The 24,547-nt window shown below is 44.1% G+C and overlaps 1 protein-coding gene across 3 annotated transcripts in view; it reads right to left on the bottom strand.

Moving 5' to 3' along the window:
- Positions 1-1,125: 1,125 nt before the first annotated feature.
- The window catches only part of LOC115474923 (vascular endothelial growth factor receptor kdr-like), a 344,006-nt gene continuing 320,584 nt past the window's right edge, over positions 1,126-24,547 (bottom strand). For all 3 annotated transcript variants that reach the window (XM_030210630.1, XM_030210628.1, XM_030210631.1), the window contains exons 27-30: positions 21,889-22,013; positions 18,436-18,514; positions 10,837-10,937; positions 1,126-3,595 (exon numbers count right to left, since the gene is read on the bottom strand). In XM_030210630.1, coding sequence (XP_030066490.1) covers positions 3,385-3,595; positions 10,837-10,937; positions 18,436-18,514; positions 21,889-22,013 — 516 coding nt within the window. In that variant the 3' untranslated portion in view covers positions 1,126-3,384. The remainder of the gene's footprint in view (positions 3,596-10,836; positions 10,938-18,435; positions 18,515-21,888; positions 22,014-24,547) is intronic.

Raw genomic sequence — 24,547 nt, 5'->3', positions numbered from 1 at the left:
GATGACTGACTTGATACCAATGGTTCAAATCCTATATGTAGTCCTGGGGACTGGTGAATTCTCTGTTCATTTGCAAGGCTCCCTTTAATGACCACACTTGCCTCTTCTTGCAGTCTACTGCTTTGGGCAGCACGTTGCAACATGCTCCAAAGAATGGCAAAATGAAAAAAAAAATGTAGACCTATAAATAAGCAGCTCGTTAGTATAATTAGCTAGCCAAGTTTTCTTTAAATTGAAAATTGCAGATTATATAAATGTCATTTTTCTTCTATGCTGTTTAACATTTTAGAAAGTAAATGTTCTAATACATTTTTCACAAATGGAGGGTTAAAGAGACAACCTGGCTAACTCACATCAATGTTAATATACAGTTACACTCAATTCTGAGAAGTGGAAAAAAAAAAAAGACCCAAACTGGCCACAGCCCAATGTGCTACTGCGGCAGATGGTAGACCTGCTGCAAATCACCTTTTTAAAACTAGTCACTGCGGCTTATTGCACACCTACTCCTGCTAGAGCACCTTTGCATACCTTACATTTGTAGATATCGGGTGGTTCTTTAGTAATAACAGATGCATCCTTTGTGCTAAATTACAGAATAAACTCTCATGAATATGCTTGCCTAGAGTTCTGTCTGTTTACCTGTCTTATCTAGATTGTAAGCTCTTTGAGCAGGGACTGTCTTTATGGTGTACAGCGCTGCGCATGCCTTGTAGCGCTATAGAAGTGATAAGCAGTAGTAGTAGTAGTAATGTAGAAGCCTGCCCTTGCAGATCAGCAACACGGCCGCGCAAGCTTCTGTTTCTGTGAGTCTGACGTCCTGCACGTACGTGCAGGACGTCAGACTCACAGAAACAGAAGCCTGCGCGGCCGCGTTGCTGATCTGCAAGGGCAGGCTTCTAGATGGAATGTTGCTAGTGGAGGAGAAGCCTAGTGGTTGGTGCAGTGGAACATGGAATGTTGTTACTATTTGAGATTCTGGAATGTTGCTATTACTTGAGATTCTACATGGAATGTTGCTACTATTGGAGATTCTGTTGCTACTATTGGAGATTCTACATGGAATGTTGCTATTCCACTAGCAACATTCCATATTTAGATTGTGAGCTCTTTGAGCATGGACTGTCTTTATGGTGTACAGTGCTGCGTATGCCTTGTAGCGCTATAGAAATGATAAATAGTAGTAGTAGGGACAATATGGTTTAGAATTCTGAAAGTTATACGGGTGCTGTTGCACTTCAGCAACTAACATTTAAACCAGCTCTATGGCTGGCATAAGTGCTGACATCTAAATGTGTTTCTTTATAGAATAGGCTCCTACCAGGTGCCTTCTACCTATTCTAGACCCTGCCTGAATCTAAAATTGATGGACACATGGACACTTTGCATGGATAATAAAATCACTTTTAATTAGGAGACTGAAGACGCCTTTATGCTATGTCCTCAGGTATCAGAAAGGCATCATGAGTTAGACCCGTTTGGGCCAATGTTCCGCAGAACTCAAGTCACTTAAAAATAACCAGATGGTGTATCTGCTATTTTTAAGTGGATTCTCAGCTAATTTACATCATTAATTTTAGGATCTGGTTTGACCAAATAGAGCTGAATATAGATATTCTTAGGTTAACTTTTTCACACACTCTTCCACACAGTCACATAAAATGTTTGAGTGGACATCGAAATGTCCAAATAAAAGTTATGTGGTTGGTAGCCCCCGATTTTCACACAGAACAATTTATGTGGCTAACTCCAAAGTTAACTGCATAAATGATTTTGAATATCAATGTTATTATTTTTATTCTGAAAACTAATAAATACATCCTGTTATGGATATGAATAGTTACAATTAGAAGGCCCAAAATAAGGTGGCTGGGGAAGTTATCAAGGTGCTCTCTGACCTTCTCAAACAAAATGTGCATGAAATATTTAAGGTTCACTCATTGAGGCAGTAGTTAAATTGGAGTAAAGGTTCCAGTTTGGATAAAATAAACCTTTTGGTTTCTCTTACTGGTACTTCCTTGTTACAGCACCAACACAGGCTTGACATATTTTGCTCTTTCGAACGGCAGAAACGCTGCCTGGATTCTTCTAAGGATTATCTGCCTGTTCTTAGATCTGTCGAGCCCTCTTTTGGTCAAAATTATGGGTCTAATTTCCTTTTATTCTAACATATTTCTAATACATTTTGGGAATAAACAGAGTGCACTTAGCATGGCCTCAAATTCATTCTTTTAAGGGGTAATTTGTTTTTAGCTATTGGCATGAAAAGCCGGTTAAATGTAGTTCAGATGAAAAATCAGCATATCAGGTTCTAAGCGGTAGTGCTGCTGTTACCTGTGTAGTAATAATATCATACATTAAGTCTGCTACGAATCTGGCTGATAAATTAATAAATTAAGCATTGATACAATCAGTAATAAGGAATGAGAGCCAAAAGAGGTAGATTCAATTCCTGTTTCAGATTTTGAATCTATCAAATCATTGCTCTGGATGCATGGGCAGACTGAATAGATAATTAAATAGAATATAGGAACTGAATAGTTTATCTGTCCATTTTGTGATTTTAAAATATTCCACTGGTCACAAAATGGTATTTCCATATGGATTTATAGTGCATTTAGATTGGTAATAGGTAAATCTACGTAAGAGTAATTGAACATTTTGGCATATATGATCCTACATCACTGCCCAAGGGACAAAAGTTAAGGCAGGAACAGTCCAAGTGGTGATGTCAATCGCCAACACCACATTTCAGCACCAGACTGCAGCAGGGGAGGTCAAACTCTTCACAGCTGTAGAGAAGCCATGGCAAACACTGGGTGGGAGTTTAACAAAAAGTCCTGATCATCCAAAAGGGGATGAAAACATTGGGGAATTCATGGAAGCCAATTCTTAGGTGAAGAGTGTTTTCTTGGATCCTTTACCTGATATATAATATAGTAATCCTCTTAAATCCATTAGAATAAAATACAAGCAAGTGAATGATTCAGAAAATAAATACCATATAATGTATTGAACTGAGACCACTGAAAAAGGAGTATGGACTTAAGAACGTATGGACACTGCTGTTCACAAGGATGCGTTTTAGCGTAGCCCTTCTCAAAAGAGGTTTGGTTGCAGGGTGCTACAAGTAATTTACATTTTATATTTTTCCATCTTGTAAGTAGAATATTATCAAACGTGATGAAATGCATCTTTAAAGGCTGTTATTTGAAGAGGTGAGTTCACATTATGAGTATACCACAGACTTACATGTAACTTCTTTCCTTTCTGAGGAGCTTTTATAAATCTCTTTTGCTGTCTCGAACAATGGGCTATGTTGGAGAACTGGGCGTTCTTTAGTGAACAATGTGAAGTAATATTGACCAGGAAGGGTACCTCTTCCTATACTGGAGGTGTGGAGTACTGAACCACAGAATTGTAATCAGGAGGCGGGCTGTGACATTCAAGACTCAGATCCATCGGCAGAAGGACAAAGTCTTCCAGTGTACAGTCAAGAGTATCGTCTTCTGTCTGAGCAGCCGGCTGGTACTTAATCATCTCTCTCCTGATTTCGGTTAACACTGATTCTTTACTTTTGCTGACTGCTGTCTTTCTGTGGAAGGTAGACAGGGAAAACTAGTTTAGGCCATTTTTGACACTTATAATTTATAGCATTTTATCTCATTTGTACCAGTAGACAAACATATAGTTTGAAATGTGCAACCCAATTTAAACATATGCAATTTATAATAACATACAAGCAAGAATAGAGGGTTTATTTTATAATTTATGGTTTATTATACTTGATATACAACCAATGAACAATATATCTCTGTGGTTTACAAGCAGAATATATAACATATAAATGTGTCCTCTTTTGGGGGGAAGCAAATATGGTAACCCTATTTGATTGGAACCACAGAAAGGCGGTATATCAAGCCCCTTACCCTTCCCTTAAATCAGGGTACAAGGGATTTATTGTAAACCTACCTAACTGCTAACTGGGAGCCAGAACACAATAAACTAAACAAATCTTAAATAGATACATAAATCAAACTTATGATGGGGTCTGTTGTTTTCAGTGAGGCTGTAACTGTATAAGCACGATCCTGCTTCTAAGCCTGCATAAAACAAGCCTAGTTTGAAACACAAGATATCCCAAACACTGTGTTTTAATATCAAGTTGTTAATGTGGCTAAAATTACTCTCATAATCACAGTGATGATGTTAGTTAACTGCTTTATTTTATCTGAATGCCTATGGGGCTCCGACTTTTATGGATATTAAAGGGAAGTGTGTATTTTCTAAACACCTCCGTAGTGTCCCCTGAGAGTGCCACTATTTTTATGTGGCTAAAAATGTATTTCCCATATATGGTTGATCTAGGTAGTCTAACTCTATTTTTTCCCTCAATAGAAGGCACCTAAGCCTTTGAAAATGCACCCCATATGGAGTTTTCTCATACAAGGACACTACAGCAAACCATAGGGGTAAAACACATTTCTTGAATTTCTTGTTAGAAATATGATACAATTAAGTAATTAGAATTTGAGAAACTGCACTTTTCCCCTTTACTACTACTACTTAACTTTTCTAAAGCGCTACTAGGGTTACGCAGCGCTGTACAATTTAACATGGAAGGACAGTCCCTGCTCAAGGAGCTTACAATCTAAAAGACAGGTGTACAATCTAGAGACAAGTGTACAATCTAAAAGACAAGTGTAGAGTCGATCTGATAGGGCATACTATATTTCTTGAAAGGTTAGGTGCCGAAAGCAGCATTGAAGAGGTGAGTTTTAAGCAGAGATTTGAAGATGGGTAGGGAGGGGGCTTGGCGTAGGGGTTGAGGAAGATTGTTCCAGGCATAGGGTGAGGCAAGGCAGAATAAGCTGAGCCTGGAGTTGGCAGTGGTGGAGAAGGGTACTGAAAGGAGGGATTTGTCTTGTGAGCGGAGGTTACGGGCGGGAACATAGGGGGAGATGAGGGTAGAGAGGCAGTGAGGAGCCGCAGACTGGGTGCATTTGTAGGTAAGGAGTAGAAGCTTGAATTGTATGCGGTATCTGATCGGAAGCCAGTGAAGTGACTTAAGGATAGGGGTGATATGAGTATATCGGTTCTGGCGGAATATAAGACGTACGGCAGCATTCTGAACGGATTGAAGGGGGGATAGATGGCTAAGTAGGAGGCCGGTGAGGAGTAAGTTGCAGTAGTCAAGGCGAGAGGTAATGAGAGCGTGGACGAGAGTTCATGTGGTGTGCTCAGAGAGGAAAGGGCGAATTTTGCTGATGTTGAAGAGGAAGAAACGACAGGTCTTGGCAGTCTGTTGGATATGCGCAGAGAAGGAGAGGGAAATCCTCTGCTATAGGCTGCCCACACTCTTTTAAGTGCCTTCTTAAGATTTTATATATATATTTAAGATTCTACATGGAATGTTGCTGCTAATTGGGTTTCTGCCAGGTACTTGTGACCTGGATTGGCCACTGTTGGATGCAGGATACTGGACTAGATGGACCACTGGTCTGACTCAGTATGGCTATTCTTATGTTCTTATATTTTTTTAACAGACATGACATTTTCCAAACTATTTGGGGGGTTACCAGTATCAAACACCACAGAGAACATGAAAGCAGGATACAGCAGACAGCTATTCATGTCTGTAAACATGCTGGGATAATGTGTAGAGAACTGCGATGTCAAATCACAAAGGGCAATTTGAACAGCATCCTGGATAAATGTTTCAGATATATCTGTATATAATCATATATGCATAATTCACAAGCACTGCATAACTAACACCTCTCCACAGCCTTTGGATTCAATGTAGATGACATCACTCACTCATTCATTTATGTACTGCATTAAAGTTGTTTTACAGTGCTGTGTTACTTCTTCCTCGCCATGAAAGAAGGTTTAGGATTTTGAGTGCTTTTGTAAGTACCTGGAATGAAGGAGCTCCATTCTGTGGATAAATCTCTCTTGTCTGTCCCCTTCTCCTCTACTGCTAATTCCAGACTCCGTTCCTTTTATCTCGCTGCACCTCACGCCTGGAATAGACTTCCCGAGCCTGTACGTCAAGCCCCGTGTTTGGCCGTTTTCAAATCCAGGCTAAAAGCCCACCTCTTTAACGCTGCTTTTGACTCCTAACCACTACTCACTTGCCCTGTCCTTTTATCCCCACCTCTTTATTCTCTTACCTCTTAGTTGTTCTGTCTGTTTACCTGTCGTATTTAGATTGTGAGCTCTTTGAGCAGGGACTGTCTTTTCGTGTATGGTGTACAGCGCTGCGTATGCCTTGTAGCACTATAGAAGTGATAAGTAGTAGCAGTTATGGCTACAGAAGATTTAGAAAGTTTAAAACATCAAAGGAGACTTATATAAGTCTTTCACATTCCTTTCTTTTCCCTCCCCCCCTTTCCAATCCACAATCCCTCCCACAAGTAGTTTTTCTGCACTGGACATATATCTGGAGGCATCTGTGTTATTCTATATATTCTATTGCGTCTTTGGCACTGCATTTATCAGATTTATGGACTGGCACAGCATCATGGTACATGAGAAGGAGCTTAAACTGGAGAAACACACACAGATAGTTATTTTCTACAAAGAGAAGATACCACTACGAACAATTGCAAAGAAGCTGAAGGTGGCTTATTCAGCAGTCTCAGCAACAGTCAGGCAAAATCATCAGCTGAATAGTTTTCAACTACTGGCTTGTTCCGGGCAACCTAGAGCAATGGATATGTGATTGGATGATGCAGTCATAAAGACAGTAAACTTCTCCCCAAGGGTGTCATCATGTATTATTAGATCAGATTTCCAGATACTCCAATGAAGAAATGAAGACAATTGTTCAGTGTTGGACTGGCTCACTTTCTGCCATAAAAACAGGCAAAGACAGCCAAGCATTGGCAGTGGGCTTACTTTTCAGATGAAAGCACCTTCACTCAGTTCTCTAGCTTTTGTAAACATTTGAGGGGGCCATCAAATCAGAGACAGAACCCCAGGTACAGTAATGTTGTACTCATAGTGAAGAAAGCACTACAGGTCATGGTTTGGGGTGCAGGTTCGGGGGCTGGTTGAGCAGGGTTATGGATTATATCTAAGAATACAACAGCTAATGGAACTGTTCATTTGAATGTTGTGAAAGAAAAACTTCCACATTTCATGCCACATTCACAATGTTATCCATTTTCCATAGGATGGTGCACCATGCCGTGGAACAAAATCTATGAAAGCATGGCTAACTAAGGAACAAATACAACTATTGGAACCAGGGGCGTAGCCAGACCTTGCCAGGAGGGGGGGCCAGAGCCCGAGGTGGGGGGGCACTGTTAAGCCGCCTCCCCCCCTTCGGCGACCCCCCTCCCCCCCGCTCGATCGCGCCGACACTCTTAAACCCCCCCTCCCACTACCAACCCTCTCCCGCCATCGCTGCCCGCCCCATGAAGTACCTTGTTTGCTGGCGGGGATCCCCAAACCCCGCCAGCCAAGAGTGTTCTTCAGCACCGGAGTTAGTAGACTGGTTTTGACGCCTTTACGTCCTGCACAGGGCTACATGTATGGTGCAGGACGTAAGGCGTCAAAACCAGCCGATCCTTCAGACGAACTTCCTTGAATGAAGGCGCCGGAGTCTACTAACTCCGGCGCTGAAGAACACTCTTGGCTGGCGGGGTTTGGGGATCCCCGCCAGCAAACAAGGTAAATCATGCGGTGGCGGGGCGGGCGGCGATGGCGAGGGAGGGTTGGTGGCGGGAGGGGGGGGTCGTTGGCAGGGGGCCAGGGGCGAATCTGCGGGGGCCCAGGCCCCCTCAGGCCCCACGTAGCTACGCCACTGATTGGAACCCCAACTAGGAAACTCTCCTGATTTGAACATCATTGAAGAAAGTGGCAATACACAATCCAGCGTCTGAAGCAGACCTGACAATATAGATCAAAGCTGTGTGAATAACACGAGGTGTAATCCGTTGGGTTGGTCATGAGCCCTTGAGCCCTGGCCTGCAGATCGCCGACCCAGGCCAAGGGGAGACCGACCCACCACTGCACGCCCAAGCTACCCAATACCCCTAACCTACCTTCCCCCGCAGCACCTCAGGAAGAAAGGGAACTAGGCATACAGGCGGGCCTCGCGGCCGAACTGAAACCCAGACACTCAGAGCCACTCTTGCGGGCCTCACGGCCGAACTGGAACCCAGACACACCCAGGGAGGGGAGAAAGAATCCAGGAGTCCCCCCGGGACCCCAAGGTGCCAGCCACACGCTGAACACTAGCCACAGGGCAAAGGGAATTAACGAAGGAACTAGAGTGGGCCACACCCTCCCAGGGGACCAACGCAGGACAGGGGAACTAATATAGGACACTCCCTGTAACCGCGGGCGGATGTGGAGACAACAGCCCCAAAGGACCCCCCCTCCCCCAGGGCCGAGGGGAGAATGGACACCCCACCTCCACAAGCCAAAGACAGGAGCAGCAAACAAAAAGGGTAACCTAGGCCCCAGCCCAATGCCAGAGAAAAGACACAACAGAAGAGAGAACCTCTGACAGAACACCCAGAAGATAGAGGCAGAGCCACAGTACACAAGGGATTAAACTTACTGAGCCAGCAGGCAGGAACACGAGGGAGAGAGAGATCCTTAAGTAAACAAACACTCAGAGAGAAAGCTCGCGGACCAGCAGCCTGATGAGTCGGGGGCTGAATGGGAGCACAGCCCCCACTGAATAAACACACGGCTGGCTTCCTACTGAGAACTGCAAGCAGCGAGGGAGAGCCCACCTGGAGGCAAGTAACTGATTACCCACACACACACACGCTGTAACCAGCTAACACAAACAAAGGGAAGGAATAGGAATCCCTGAACACAGATCAAAGCCAGAGCACAGAGCACGTTCTGACAGAGAACTGCACGGCTTTCTAGTCACAAAGAAATGTAACACCAAAGCAGGGGAGACAGCAACAAACAGGCTTAAGTACTATTCACTGACGTCAGTACAAATTCTGGCAGCCAATCAGGAATAAAGTCCACCCCCTTCCCCAGCCAAACCGGCAGAATCATAACACCAGGGTTCTTCAGAAAATTGGCAAGATCAATATACAGTCATTAAGAAGCCTATCACGTTGCAAATAGAGATAGCGGAAAACTTTCTGTAGACAATGCTGTAAGCAGCAGATAAGATATTTTTATTAAAAAGAACTCCCTCCGATATTCAAAGCAATTTAACTGGCCATACACAGCCGCTGACTGGTTCAGTATCATATTGGCACCTAACCACTAATATTCAGCGGGAGCTCACCGGTTATCTCTGCTGAACATTGCAAGTTAGAGTCTAGCTCATAACTGGCTATAATCGCACCAGTGGTAAGAAATCATAATACAATGGCAATAAATCTGTGAGTTTAGCAGTGGTGCAGCTAGGACTCAATGGGCCCAAGACAGAAAAATTAAGATGGGCCCCCTATAACACCATCTCCCCCAAAGTGCTAAGGTAGTGAGAACTGTGGGGTAGGGAAAGAAGAAGAAACCCTTTGAGAGCTCCAGTAAAGAAACCCTGCGTAAAGCAAATATATTAGAGACCTATATGGATAACCTTTCACAATAACAGAAATAGAAACTGAAATGCAAAATATCAGAGATGCACATTTTCCAAAGCTGACATATTACAATTAATAAATTCTGAAAAAAACCAACAACTTTTTTCTACCTTTTTTTGGCTTATTATCACTTTGGTTCCAGTGTCTCTTTTCTGCTTTTCTCTGCTTTTTCTTAACTCACTTTCCAGAGTCTCTTGTGTTTTTGACATTTCTTCCCTCTTTATGCCCACCATTCACCTTCTCTGTGTGTTCCTTATTTGCCCTGTCCAGAATCTCCCCACTGTGTCCATCCCTATTCAACATTGACCCTCTGTGTCCTTGTCCTTATGCTTCCTCCATTCCCAGTATCTCTTCTCTATGTTCCTATCCTCCCCCTCTCTCTTCCCTACTTCCTGCACCATTCTCCCGAGGCCAGCATCTCTCCCTCTCGCATCCTGATGCCCATTCCCCCATAGTTTGGCATCTTTCTCTCCTGCTCTCCATCAGTTCAGCATCTCTCTTTCCAGTCCAGTCTCTCTCTCTCTTCTTTCCACTCCTCTCCAACAGGTCCAGCATCTCACCCCTTTCTTCCCCTTTTGTGGTCCATGTCTGTCTCTCTTTTTTTCTCCACCTCCCCCCCCCCCCAAGTTGGCTTCTCTTCTCCTTTCTTCCCCCTCTTAGACCTAGCATCTTTTCTTCCCTCCTTTCCCACTGTGCATAGGCCTAGCATCTCTCCATCTTCTTGACACCCCCCCCCCCACACACACACACGGGCTTGGCATCTCTCTATCTCCATCCCATTGCAGATTCAGCATCTTTCCATCTCCTCCCTTCACAGGTCCAGTATCTCTTTCTGCCCCTCCTAAACTCAAGGTGAGTAGCTGGCAGAGGCAGCAATGAAAACAGGCTGCCTCCAGGCAGTCCCACCAGGGCCTTTCCTCTACTGTGTCCTATGCACTGGAAGTTACATCAGAGGAGTCAAGGTGAAGAAGAGAATAGGCTGTAGCAGGGGTTAGCCTGTTTTCATCGCTGTCTTCCGGCCACCCATCCCAAATTTTGAAGCCTGGGGGAGGGGAGGAGAGAGAGAGAGAGATGCTGGATAGAGGGCAGCTTGGTTCCCTAGCAGGCAGCCCCTACCATTGGGTGACCCTGGGCTTTTTACGGGGTTGCTCAGTGGTAGCTACACCCCTGGAATTTAGCAATTCTTACCAATTAAAGCTGCTGATTTTGTTCTAGGGCACCATCTGTACATTTATTCATTTCTATGCAGAGTGGTATTAGTACTTACTTAAAGGCCATAATCCCAAATGGCCAAGATCGAGTCTCCTGTCTCTTCAGGCTTTTCATCTCTTCAGAGGATAGGACCATGCCGCTGTCTGATTCACTCTCCTGTTCAGACATGACATAGTTACCAACATGTTGCACAGGGCTGCAAAGGAATCTACTATTGATATGACAGGAGACAACAAGGCAGTGGCGTAGCAAGGGCGGGGCGGTGGGGGCGGTCCGCCCCGGGTGTCAACGGGTGGGGGGGTGCATCCGTCCACACCCCCCCCCCCGGCGCAGCGCCTCCCCCCCCGACACGGTCCCCACCTGCCTACGAGCTCCATCCATCTGCAGCGCTGCTGTAAAGAAGAAATCGCTTCGTCGGCCCTTCCCTCACTCACTGTGTCCCGCCCTTGAGGAAATAGGAAGTTACGTCAGAGGGCGGGACACAGTGAGTGAGGGAAGGGCCGACGAAGCGATTTCTTCTTTACAGCAGAGCTGCAGATGGATGGAGCTCGTAGGCAGGTGGGGACCGTGTTGGGGTGGCGCTATGCCGGTGGTGGTGGTGGGGGGGTCGTGTTGTCTGCACCTGGGGGGGGGGTGCAGCAGCGATCCGCCCCAGGTGGCAGCCGCCCCCGCTACGCCACTGCAACAAGGCAACACTTTGTGTGGCTTCAAATAATCTCTAGCAGGAGTATTTTTACCTTCAAAAAATATTGATAAGAATCTGGACATTTCTGGTTCATGAAAGCAAAAGGTAATTAATATTTTGTTAATAAGTAATGTATTATCATCATGTTCACTTTCACAAATATCAGAAAGTGAAAGTGCCTTGGTGCTTTGTAGCTTTTACTATATGAGACGTGGGGTAAGGAATAATATATTGTAGAGGAATATATTCGAGTTATTCCCCAAGTTTTCCACGTCATCACTGTGACCCCTGACGCAGGTGCTAGTCACCGAAACACGGCCCGTGTCGGGTGTTTTTGTCAAGGCTCATTCATTAAAGAACTGTGTTCCATTTTTAAAGGCCCGTGGTGCTGGTTTTTTTTGTTTGGACTTTAGTTTGTACTTCGTTCCCTCTCTTTTGTTATATCCATTTTTACTATAAAAGCCATAATTAATGGAAATGCATCTGATTGTAATGCTAGCAGTATCCACATCCTCCAGTATTAATACCTCAGATTGTTTTGAGGTTACAGGACCTGTGAGAGGTGAGCTGCAGGATGCAGAATTGATCAAAGGCACCTGTCAGGTTTCACAGTCCTTTCAGTTGAGTAGCAATCAACAGAAGAATGCCGTCTCGCTTGCACGCAGGGTTTTTTTTTTTCCGTGACAACGTCACTGAAAATGGAGTTGTTTCTAAATGAAATACAATTCAACTTCAGGCTCTCTCAGACAAGGTTTCAAACAAAACCTCAAATTTCTAGAAAGTCATATTGGGACCAACTTCTGGTTTTGATCAATTCGAAGATCAAACAGAACAGACATTCTCCTGTTTCCCCCTGGCTGAAATCTTGTCAGGACGTGGAAGTGATTGGCATTCTGTGCACTGCGTCTGGAGGAAATATTATTGGAATGGGTTTTAAGAACTGAAAAGCTGTCAGATGGGAACACTGGATAAGAAAAGAACTTCACAAAACAAAAATGAATTCATTTCTATTTGGCTATGTTCCCCCACTTCTTTCTGCTGCTTCCAGTGGCATAGCTAGGGTAGTTGACACCTGGGGCCGGTCATTTTTTAACACCCCCCTCCAAAATCTAGTACTAGGCATGCCGAGAATTCAAAACACTCAGGACCTATAGAGCAATTCTACTATACCTACCATAAGCAGTAATTTCTACAAGTCACACAAGGAAAAGGAAAGCATCTTAAACACTACAGTGAGCACTAGAACATCAATTCACCTATTGTAAAACGAAACCAGACAGAATAGTACAGATCGTTGATCCTGCACAGTCAATGCCAACTGAAAGCCATGTCTTTTTCACAAACACAGATACACCCTAATCCACTATAGAATAAGTAATCATAAACTTTCTATTTAGACAAAAATTAAACTGAACCCCCAATGCCAGACTCTGCATACAATGCAACACCTCAGAAACAGAAAATGTCCCCTAGTACTGTGCAAAATATAAAGACAGCAGATGTAAATTTGAAAAAAAAACCCTAACAAGTACCAATCACCACTTTACAAATTAACAAATAGAAATAAAACAAATATAGAAAATAAAATAATACCAATTTATTGGACTAATACATTTAGCTTTCAGAGGCCAAAACATCCTTCCTCAGGTCAATACAGTATAGTGCTGTTACAGTATCCTATCCTGACCTGAGGAAGGGGGTTTTGTTCTCCGAATGTTAGCCAAAATGTATTAAAATTAGTCCAATAAAAAGATGACCTTGTTTACACGTTCTATTATAAACATTTATTAACACAGCTACAATACTACTTTATCCTAAAGCAAAAAAAAAAAAAAATATATATATATATTTTATTTACAGTTTGTTGTCTCTGGCTTCTGCTTTCCTCATCTTCTTTTCACTGTCTTCCATCCAGCATCTGTCTTTGTTCTCTCTCTGCCATCCAGTGTCTGCCCTCTCTGCTGTTCCCTCCATCCAATGTCTGCCCTCTCTCCCTGCGCCTTCCATCTACATCTGCCCTCTATCTCTTCCCCTTCCATCCACCATCTGCCCCTGACTGCCATCTCTCTCCCCCTTCCATTCACTGTCTGCCCTTTCTCTATGCCCCTTCAATCCACCATTTGCCCTCCCTTTCCCATCCATCCAGGGTATGCCCTCCCTCTCACTCCCCCTTCCATCCAGGATCTGTCCCCTCTCTCTCTCTGCCCCTTTTTTCCACCCCCCAGTTCCAGCCCCACTATCCCACCAGTCCCCAGTTTCAGCCCCCAGCCACTTCTCCAGCTGCGACCAGGACTTCTCTTCCTAGCTTACTCACATCTAAGAACAATGCACCCTCGTACAGCAGAGAACTTTTTGCTTTTACTTGTATGTGTCCTACAGGGCAGCCAGCAGCTGGAGCCCAAAGACAATACCCCGTTTGGAAGAATTCCAGAAGCGGGACAAAAGGAAATCAGCAGTGTAATAGGTACCAGCAGAGCAGCCGGCTGACGTAATGTCCCGGCTTCAGCCTCCAGCGGCTGGCTGACTGGCTGTGTGGAATTAGAGGGAGTGGGTGCTGTGCCTGTGCTAGTGGACGGCGCGCACGCTGCCCATTTGGAAAAGAGGCTCATAGACGCGTGTGCACGGGCTCCGGCAAGGAAAATATTTCTGTCAAAATAGTTTCTCTTTCAGCTCCTGTCATATGTGATCAGGCGCTGTAACCACTTCTCGGAGCTCGTTTGCTGCCAGGAAAAGGCTTGTATGGGGCTTGTAAAAGAAGAGGATCTCTCTCGTCGTCGGGCCTTCCCTCACTGGGTCCCACCCTCGCGGAAATAGGAAGTTACCTCAGAGGAGGGCGGGACCTAGTGAGGGAAGGCCTGACGACGAGGAGGAGAGAGATCTGCTTCTTTTACAAGTAGGGCAGACGCGAGGCGCTGCCTGCCACGCCGGTTCACATATATTTTTTTTAAAGGTAGGGTGGGAGGCGGAGCAGCAGGATCGGAGCACCCCCCCCCCCCCACCTGCTGACACCCGGGGCGGACCGCCCCCACCGCCCTTGCTACGCCACTGGCTGCTCCCCACCTCCCCAGAGAGCAGGCTCAGATGGCTTCAGGAACTGTCACTGGTTCTAGGGCCAGAGGAGTACCTCCTCTAAGGTGCACCCACAACCTTGCTCTTTAACCATCAGGGGCCACCAAAGTAGCAGTAGCCATCTTCCCATTCTCTATGGAAATGAGTGCACCACTCCATGTCATTCTCCGATGTATGAGATATCTGAAGTGACACCCTGCATTAAGGGGTACATTCAAGAAGGAGCACCAAAATTTAGGTGCTGAGATGATGTGCACCAACTGTATATAGCACGCCTAACATTAACACCAACTGTATGCGCAACTGACTTTATTCTATAAATTGCGCACACAAATTTAAGTGCTAAGCATTGGGTGCACAAGTTTATAGAATTAGGGGTTAACTGCATGAAGCTGCAGAACAGATTAAGGCACAAGTAGTTTCTGGATCTCTGCTGTTAAGTGGGGATGAAGTAAGATGAAAAGGAGCCACCTCATAGCCTCCTTTCCCAGTTCTACAGTTCAGGGGCGTAGCTAGGTGGGGGCATGGGCCCCCACAGATTTAGTCCTGGCCCCCTCTACTTTCGACCCCCCAACCCTCTCCCATTGCCGCCGCAAGGTACCTTTGCTGGCGGGGGTCCCCAACCCCGCCAGCCTTAGTCTTCTTCAGTGCTGGTCTCCAGCGCGTTCGCTGATCTGTGCTGTGAGTCCTGACCTCCTGCAGGAGGTCAGGACTCACAGCACAGACAGGAGGTCAGGACTCACAGCACAGATCAGCGAACACACCAGAGACTGGCGCTGAAGAGGACTTTGGATGGCGGGGGTTGGGGACCCCCCGCCAGCAAAGGTACTTTGCAGTGGCGGCGGCGGGGGAAGCGGGCTAAAATGTGTGGCCCCCCCCCCCCCCCCCCCCCCCCCCGAGGTCTGGCTACGCCCCTGCTACAGTTGTGGTAATATAAGAGTCTGTGCAAGGGTTTCTGACACCCTCTTCCCTCATTAATATTAATAGCAGGTCACACACCTTTTCCCAAAACTTCTTTACTAACTCTGGGCCCAGTTTACTAAACCACGCTGTAGGCGCACTAGCATTTTTAGTACTCGCTAACGCTAGAGATACCCATATATTCCTATGGGTGTCTAGCATTAGTGCACGCTAATTTTTAGTGCACGCTAAAAATGCTAGTGCACCTTAGTAAACAGGGCCCCCAGTTTGTTCTCACGATGCTGCTATTGAATTAAAAGATTTTACAAAAGATTATAGCCACTTAGCGTTTTGCACTTTCCTGTTTATGAAAGTAGCGATTAATTCACTGATGTCTAACTGGGCACATATATCGTTCTCAAGTGTCAGCAATATTCTTAGAACGATACTCATCAAAGCATGTACTTCACAGGACATCTCCAACTACATGCTTCCCACGCCCATAGTCCCTCCCCATACATATTGCCACACATCCACTCCCAAACCTTACACATTTACTAAACCCACATGCACACATACCCACACACTTACTTCTCTCCACCAATACCACTCATCCTGCAACACACAGCTAATTCTACATCCCACTACACCTGTAGTCTTTGTTAGTTTTTAAGTCAAAGCTGCTTTGGGTCCAAAAAGACTGAAAGAGAGCTGATAAACTTCCTATTGTTTTGGGGCCACAACACCAACCAATGCGCACCGACATCGATCCCACCAGAACACCCGGCCTCAGTCACACATGTGGAAAACAGATAGCAACTCTTCAAATACAGGATAAGTGACTACACACTAAAAGTACTAATGTAGACAGAAATTAAACTGAACTCCTAAGTCCCAGACTACATGAAGCAACACCAGAGAAACAGACAAAAAATGCAGTTCAAAATATAAAACCAGCAGATGTAAATTCTTAAAACTGACATATTTCAATCACTAAACTAAAAATAAAATAATTTTCCTACCTTTTTTGTCTGGTGATTTGATTTCATTTCTAATCATCTTGTTCCCAGTCTCTGGTTGTACGCTCTGCCTATGCTCTTAACTCTGTTTCAAAGACTCCTGTCCATTTGCTATTTGTTTTCTTTCCTCCTTTCTTCTTTACTTCGTGCTCTATATCCATCTGTGGTACTTTCATGTTCAGATATGTACTATTTTTCTGCCTCCTTTTCAAATCTATTTATTTTTCCATTTTTCTCCTCCATCCATGTGCAGCATACCCTTCCTTGTTCTTCTCCTCCATTCATATGCCGCAGCTCCTCCCTCTCTCTTCCCTTCCCCTCCATGTGCAGCATCACCACCTGTCTTCCCTTCCCTTCCTTCCATATACAGCATTTTCACCTCTCTTCTCTTCCTTTCTCCTCCATCCATGCACATCTCCTTTTCTTCCCTTCCACCATCCACACACATCAACTCCTCTCTTATCTTCCCCTTACCTCCATGTGCAGTTTACCCCCTCTCTTTCCATACCCTCCATCCAAGTGTAACATTTCATCCCTTTCTTCCTTCCCCTTCATTCATGCACAGCATCTCCTCCCTGTCTTTCCTTCCCTTCTCCTCCATCAATGCACAGCATCTCCTTCCTGTCTTTCCTTCCCCTCCCCTCCATTCAAGAACAGAATTCCTTCCTCTTCTCTTCCATCCAGTATTGCCCTGCTCTTTCCCTATGCTCTCTTCCTGTCCAACATCTCTTTGCTGTGTCTCTGTCCCTCCCTATATCCAGCTTGTCCCCTCCCTCTTCCTTTTCAATCTGTCCCACTCTCTCCCATCTCCTCCTTCTCATGGATTTGGCATTTCTCTCCCTCCCTCCCTCCCTCCCTCTGGTGGTCAAACATCTTTCCCACTGTACTCTCCCAGCTTGCCATCCTTCTGGACTGTACCTGGAATTGAGGTTGCCACTGCTGCCTGCTGCTGTCGGTGCCAGTACCTCTGCTCAGTCCTTGGGCCCATCGGCGGTGGCAGGAATCAAAACACTTTGCGCCTATGTGCTCTAGCTCCTGAAGGCCTTCCCTGGGCCCACACCCTGACAACAGAAGTAGGCATCAGAGGGGTGTCTCGAGGGAAAGCCTTTGGGAGCTACAGCACATGGGCGTGAAGTGTTTTGAATGCTGCCGCCAGCTGAGCAGAGGTACTGCCGTACTTACCACGCTTTCTGGATTGCGCCGGTCCTGGGTAATATAGTATGTTAGATCCGAATCCTGCATACTAGTATAGAAGTCCTGAAGCTAGTACAGAAACTTACTTCGCTGATTTCTAACCCAGAGAAAAAGGCTGTTTAACAACTGTCAATTTTTTAGTCATAACAGGTCTCTCAACTTAAAAAATATATTCTGGGCCATTAGTATTAACTCTCGGGTCCGGATATGGGCATAGGCAACATAGGCACATGCTTAGGATATCAGATTCTGAAACTGCCCCAAAACTGGGATTCTCCCTGCTACTGTTTGATTTCCAGTCCTATTAATTCTGGCCCCGTTAGCTTTTTTAAGTTTCACTTTTTGAAAGCACTCATATTTCTCCTAGAGGGTATGGGCTTCGGTTGACTGTTGACTCAGACTCAGCTGAGCTTTTGATAAAATAAGAAGCCAAGGTGGAATGGGCTGCAGGCATGTTTAAGGCTGGTGCTATTATTTCAGAAACTGGGATTCTCATTGTGGTAGAGCTGGGATTCCAGTGCAGTACTTCCTGGTTCTTCTATTCTAACCATGCAACTCCAGCCCATCCTCCTGCACAGTGCAAGCTGTGAGCATCTCAAGTTAATGAGGCTTGCTCTCCGTCTTTAAACTGCTTCATTATACCCTGTCAGTGCTTTCAGTGATTGCATGCCTGCTGAGCTAGAACACCTTATTTGATGTTTTTTTTTCTAAATCATAATGCCAGTATTTCATACAGCTAAAGCAAAATGTGTCATGGAAACCTGCAGTGCTGAAAGGAATTATTTACCTCATGCATTGCTTCATCCTTTCCCACTGGCACTTCGTCGAATGTCTTCACACTCAGTGGTCGCATCTTGATTTTATTTCTAAAAGTAAGAAGAAGCAGAGATTAGGGCATCACTAGCATTTTCATTCCTTTTTTCACTGCTGTTTCTACCTGAGCTGCCCTTGCTGTGAGATTCTCATTCATGTGTCTTGCAACACAGGACAGAATAATGCAGGGCAAGGAAACTAGACAAAGGAACTGGATTCCTTGGTTTCTTGAATGAAAAACTCCACTATGATTGCCACTGTGAGGTCTCATAGAAGTTCTACCCTTGAATATCAACAGAGGGAACATTCAATTTTGTTTTCCTGCAGTCTCCAAATACGTGCACTAGAAAAACTTGTTCATGGTTTTGATTTCTCAGCTAAACCATCAGAAGGAAGAAAGGTCTCATGAGATTAAAATATTGACTTTTCTAATATGAAGCTTTAATACATCTTGATTACTGATGTAGTAGCATGCATGGTATGAGTGACTTGACTATGGCCTATGGTGAATCCTCCACCCAATCTTCCAGACTATATGTAAAAACTGAGGGGTCCTTTTACTAAGCTACAGTAAAAAGGGGCCTGCACTAGCGTCCGCACATGTTTTGATGCATGCTGAGACCCCTTTTACTGCAGTGGGTAAAAGGCTGTCTTTTTTTCTGGAGCAGAAATGGCTGTGCAGTAAGTAAATCATTTGCCGCATGGCCATTTCAGGGGAAGCACTTACTGCCACCCATTGAGGTGGCGGTAAGAGCTTCAACAGTAACTCAGCAGCAATAACCGTTGAGTAAGCACCGGAGCTACAAAAATAGCAAACCTTTTGGAGCACCAGAAATGGCATGCGCTGGGGGTGGGAACTACTGCTGGGCTCCTGCAGTAGTTCCAGATTGGCGCATGGCAAGCCTGTTGCCGCTTGCCAACCATTTAGTAAAAGGGACCCTGAGTATAAAACCAGCTCTGCATGGGTCTCTCCCAATGTACCTTTGTGCCCCTCGCTCTGCTTAGACTTCACCCATGTGTATGGCCACCTGTAAACTAGGCTTTATTGGAGATATGCATGTAGTTATAGAATACATAGGAACAAAACAGATGCAAAGTCCAGAAAGGAATGGAAAACAAAAATGAGGATGTTATAATGCCTTTGTATCACTCCATGGTGCGACCGCACCTTGAATATTGTGTTTAGTTCTGGTCACTGCATCTCAAAAAAGATATAGTGGAATTAGAAAAGGTACAGTGAAGGGCAACGAAAATGATAAAGGGGATGGGGTGACTTCCATATGAGGAAAGGCTAAAGCAGTTAGGGTTCTTCAGCTTGGAGAAAAGACAGCTGAGGGGAGATATGATAGAGGTCTATAAAAGAACAAGTGCAGTGAAATGGGTAGATGTGAATCGCTTGTTTACTCTATCCAAAAATACTAGGACTAGGGGGCATGCGATGAAGCTACAATGTAGTAAATTTAAAACAAATTGGAGAAAATATTTCTTCGCTCAAACGTGTAATTAAACTCTGGAATTTGTTGCCAGAGAATGTAGTAGTTAGCTTAGTGGGGTTTAAAAAAGGTTTGCATGGCTTCCTAAAGGAAAAGTCCATAGACCATTATTAAAATGGACTTGGGGAAAATCCACTGCTTATTTCTAGGATAAGCAGCATAAAATGTACTGTTTTGGGATCTTGCCAAGTACTTGTGACCTGGATTGACTACTGTTGGAAACAGTATGCTGGGCTTGAAGGACCTTCGGTCTGTCCCAGTATGGCAATACTTATGTACTCTACTACTAATAGGGGAAATAGATTAACAATCTGGCACCACACCCATTCAATATGTGGACTGTAATAGCTGAATCCCGTTTAGTGGGAATTTGCTGTTTGCCTGTTATGGGCTTCTGATATGAACTTTAATATAGTGACTCTAACTTTAACACATTGATTTTGTTTGTAGCTGCATACATATATATTTTAATGTATTGCAGTTAATGATAGATACAGAGAGTAAGTTCATTTGATATGTATTAACAGCATCTTATGAAGCTATATAATTGCAGATGATATAATGATTATGTGGATAATGAGGTTGGATGGTTGTGTATGGTTGATGGTGTGAGAGGTCTGATATGCAGAATTCCTTTGGACCATTTGGTGTGTATGGATTATAATTGTGCAGTTATTTTTCATTAAAGAATGATATTTATTTGAGTTGGAGTACCTTTGGATTATTAATACTTATGTACTGCAATAATACTGGGGTATCACTACGTCCTGGTTTCAAGGTATATAACTAAAGTAGAGGAGTGTGGTAGCCGTGTTAGTCCACTCTTAAGGTTATCAATAGAAATCAAGGTATATAACTATATACTACTACTCTTTCAATTCCTGTCCACTTTTTTTTGTAATTGTTTTCAGTGCTGTGAAAAACCGTACAAACACACTGTGCTTAATGGTTTTAGAAGTGCTCAGTAAATTACATATTACTCTGGCTGGTTCGGAATTGAAAGAGTACAACGGTTTCTATGTAGCAAATAATTATGTACTAAGAAGATTCCTCTGGACTTGTGTCTGCTTTGTTCCTGTGTATTCTGTCTGCTGCAGACCATATGCCTATTGCTCTGCTTAGTACAGTTATAGAATGGCACTTAGGTGCATATCTGGCATCTACACACGTATTTGCACACAAACCCCCGTATTCTATATGCGGTGCCCAAATTTGTGCACATGACCAAGATTTCTGTGCAAAGTAATTGAATAATGAGCTCTAAATCATCAATAGTAGGGAGCAAACAACCAATTATTGATATTAATTGGCACTCTTTACAATTTGCATGTGCATCTGGCTGCACACTATAAGACAGGGCACCCAATTCTCATAGTGCATCTCTCAGAAGGGGTCATGGCCTTAGTTATGGAATACTGGGTCCAACTTGGGCGCCAGCATTTACACCAGGTTTCAGCAGGTGCAAGTCTGGCGTCCAGAGTTAGGGCATGGGAACTGGTGCTAAGTATGATTATATAAATGGCGTGCACCCTTTATAGCATAGCGCCAAGTGTCAATTTTGTTTGGTGCCCTTTTTTGAGCACCATTTATAGAATCCTGCCCGATGTGCGTGTATGCTAGTATTCTAAAGATTTACGTGTTATTTACTTTATTAAGAAATGAATAGCTGTGTGGGCAACAGAAGGGCTACACTAAAGAAAATTCATGTACCTTGAAAACTATTCAGTACACACGCTTCCGTTCCCCCATTGTAAAACACGCCCAAAGGAGCCTCACTTTTACAGTTCTCCTAAATATGTGCAAGTTGTAAACCTTCTGTGCACTTTTTAGCTACTCGGAAGAAGGCAATTGGCAGACAAGCCAATTTACCCAGGTAGTAGCATCATTTTGCATTGCTAATTAAACTCCAAACTTGCTTTGATTTAGCTTGTTACCCAATTTCCAGCAAGCTCCATCGAACAAGAGAATGTTTCCAGCTTTCTTCTGTGTCACTTTGTGTGGAGTTCGCATCACCATTGGGGGACAGAGTGGTATTAAGTGGAATGTAATCTTTACCCTCCTAGAAATGAAATAAAATGGACTCTGGTCACTTCAGTTCCCCTTGTTTGAACAGATTAAATAACAGTTTTAACACAACTTCATATAAAAGCTACCTCTGATGTTCGCTGCATCACAGAACACATTTTTTCAACTTATGGGCGGTGTGTGGGCATGATCTGAGAGGAAAGAAAATGTCGCCTGTTGCGGAAACTAGTGCATGGGTATTTGGCTTCATTTTTGGATTCCGGTGCAATTCTGGGCAACAGTGGAGCGGGCTCACTCCCACCTGGGCCCACTGGACCACCATGGACACCCCTAGGTAGGTCTCGAGGGGGGGCAGGGGGGGGAGCTGAGAGATCAGACCAGTGGAGGGTGGAGAGAAATCAAGAGGGAGATGAGACCATCACAGAGTGGATCAGTAGAGGGACTGGACCAGTGGGGGGCCTCGGGAGGGGGTGTCAGATCATCAGGGAGGGAATCAGACAAGGGGAGGATAGGGTTCGTTACTGCGGCTACCTTTATTTTGTTGTCTCCCCCCCCCTCACATGATACATTCAGTGGCAGATAGCACGGGTACTCCCACACTAATGCACTGAATGTAACACAGTGCCCATGTGGTACATATGCTCTGTACAGTAAATACAGAGCAGATGCTGTGCTTATGCCCTGCATTTACTTCACAGTCTGCACTTACCATATACTAGAATTTGCATCTAATGCACAGGAAGTGCAAAAACCTACCACACTTTAGTAAAAGGGCCCCAAAGAAATACATTTTGGAAATTTCAGTTCAGCGTACAGAACGCCTATGTAAATGTTTGTGTTTCCATGGAGTCATTCATCCAATATTATAGATGCAGTTACAGTACAATCAAATTAACTTATTAGCTCCAGGTTTGTATTTTTAATGAGCGGATATCATTAGAAATTGTTTCATGTAAGGGGTCTCTAGTGTCAGGATTTCCTCACATATAAAAAAAAGGTAACACCTGTGACCAACGCTTCCTCGTTATTCTCAGTCATAGGTCTCTAGTCTTGCTCCTGGACTGAAGACTTTGGGTGTGAGGTCTCCCTTTCTAGTCTGTAAACACATTCCCCCTAGAGGCGTTTTACCTGATCATGCCCAAAGGCTTCCTTCTCAGAAGCTGGATTAGCTAAACAGAGAAATCCGAGAGAATGCGCAAGGTTTCCAGAACTTTCCAAGCCTAAAAGCAGCTTCATATTACAAGGCTTCTGCATAATTAACGTTTGCAGTGAGCAGGAGAAAAGCCAATTAATGGCACGAAGCATGGCAAGTTAGCCAGGAAGGGTAAGGGTGAACTTAGGTTTCCACCAGACATTTTCTGGAATCCCAGATCATTACATTTAAAAGGCCCACTGCATTCAACTTATTTTGCACTTAAGATTTTCAGCCAGTGGGGGTTACTTCTGCCAAAGACATTTATTAAATAACGTGGTCTGTTATACAAAATAAACACACTGAAGATATTGCTTTTATATCAGATTTTTTTTTTCATTTCAGAAGAAAAATAGGTGCTTAAAGTTTGTTTTGTTTTGCTTTTATAAATGCCTAGTGGTTTTTTTCCCCTGGCTTGGCAGTATCCTCCTGCTACTTTGGTCTTCCACTCAATTGGAACCAGGCTTGGGATCTGGCACCTTATACCTTCATTCTTAGCTACACAGGACTCTTTTACCCTGTTTTATATTCTCTCTCAATCTACTTCAGTCTAGATATTGTTAGTGGCAGTCTTTGGTTGGGGGGGGGACCCCCCAAAAAAACAAAAACAGGAAACCAAAGCCTTCCATAAAAAGTCAAGGAATCAACACAAGAGTCGAAGATGCCAAACACAAGTCCCAAGATGTTGAATTGAAAAGTTTATTCTTCAGGTTCAACATGCAAAGTGCTGACATTGGAAACCCAACACAGGCCGTGTTTTGGCATGCAGGCCTTCTTCAGGGGTCCTTAACAGTCAGCTGCAAAGTCACATAAACATGCTGAATGTGGGATCTTTTAGAAGAAAAAAAAACACCACTAAATGCAACACAATATCAAGCTTATATCTGCAAATGGCAGATACAATGCCAAAATAGCAGCATCTCTCCTGGAAGCAACTAGGCACCAGAGGTCCTTCAGGAACCCTGCAGTCATTGGTCCTTTGCCATTTCATGACTATGGCTCTCTACTCTGCTTATGTTTGATTCCCAGCTCTAGTTGACCGAAATAGCAGAAAGCCCAACTCGGAGACTGAACCTAGATCCTTCTGCCTAGCAGTGCACAGTACTACTATCAAACTGGCTTTAAATGCATACTGCTGACCTACACCCACGCATATTGCTGTTTATAGATAAGGAATATGATTTGCCAAGTACCATCATACAATTCAGCTAGAAGCACTGAGATATTTAAAGTGGAATTACACTACAGGCAGCAGGGGAAGAGAGGTTTATTAAAAGTCAGTGTGGTTTCATTTACAAATTATAAAATATATATTAAAAAATCATTTTTGAAGCAATTATAATGTGACCTAAGCAAAAAACCAAGATAGGGAGGAC

The sequence above is a fragment of the Microcaecilia unicolor genome, chromosome 7 (genome assembly GCF_901765095.1).
Source record: "Microcaecilia unicolor chromosome 7, aMicUni1.1, whole genome shotgun sequence".
Taxonomy (NCBI): domain Eukaryota; kingdom Metazoa; phylum Chordata; class Amphibia; order Gymnophiona; family Siphonopidae; genus Microcaecilia; species Microcaecilia unicolor.
This window is presented reverse-complemented; position numbering and strand designations above follow the sequence as displayed.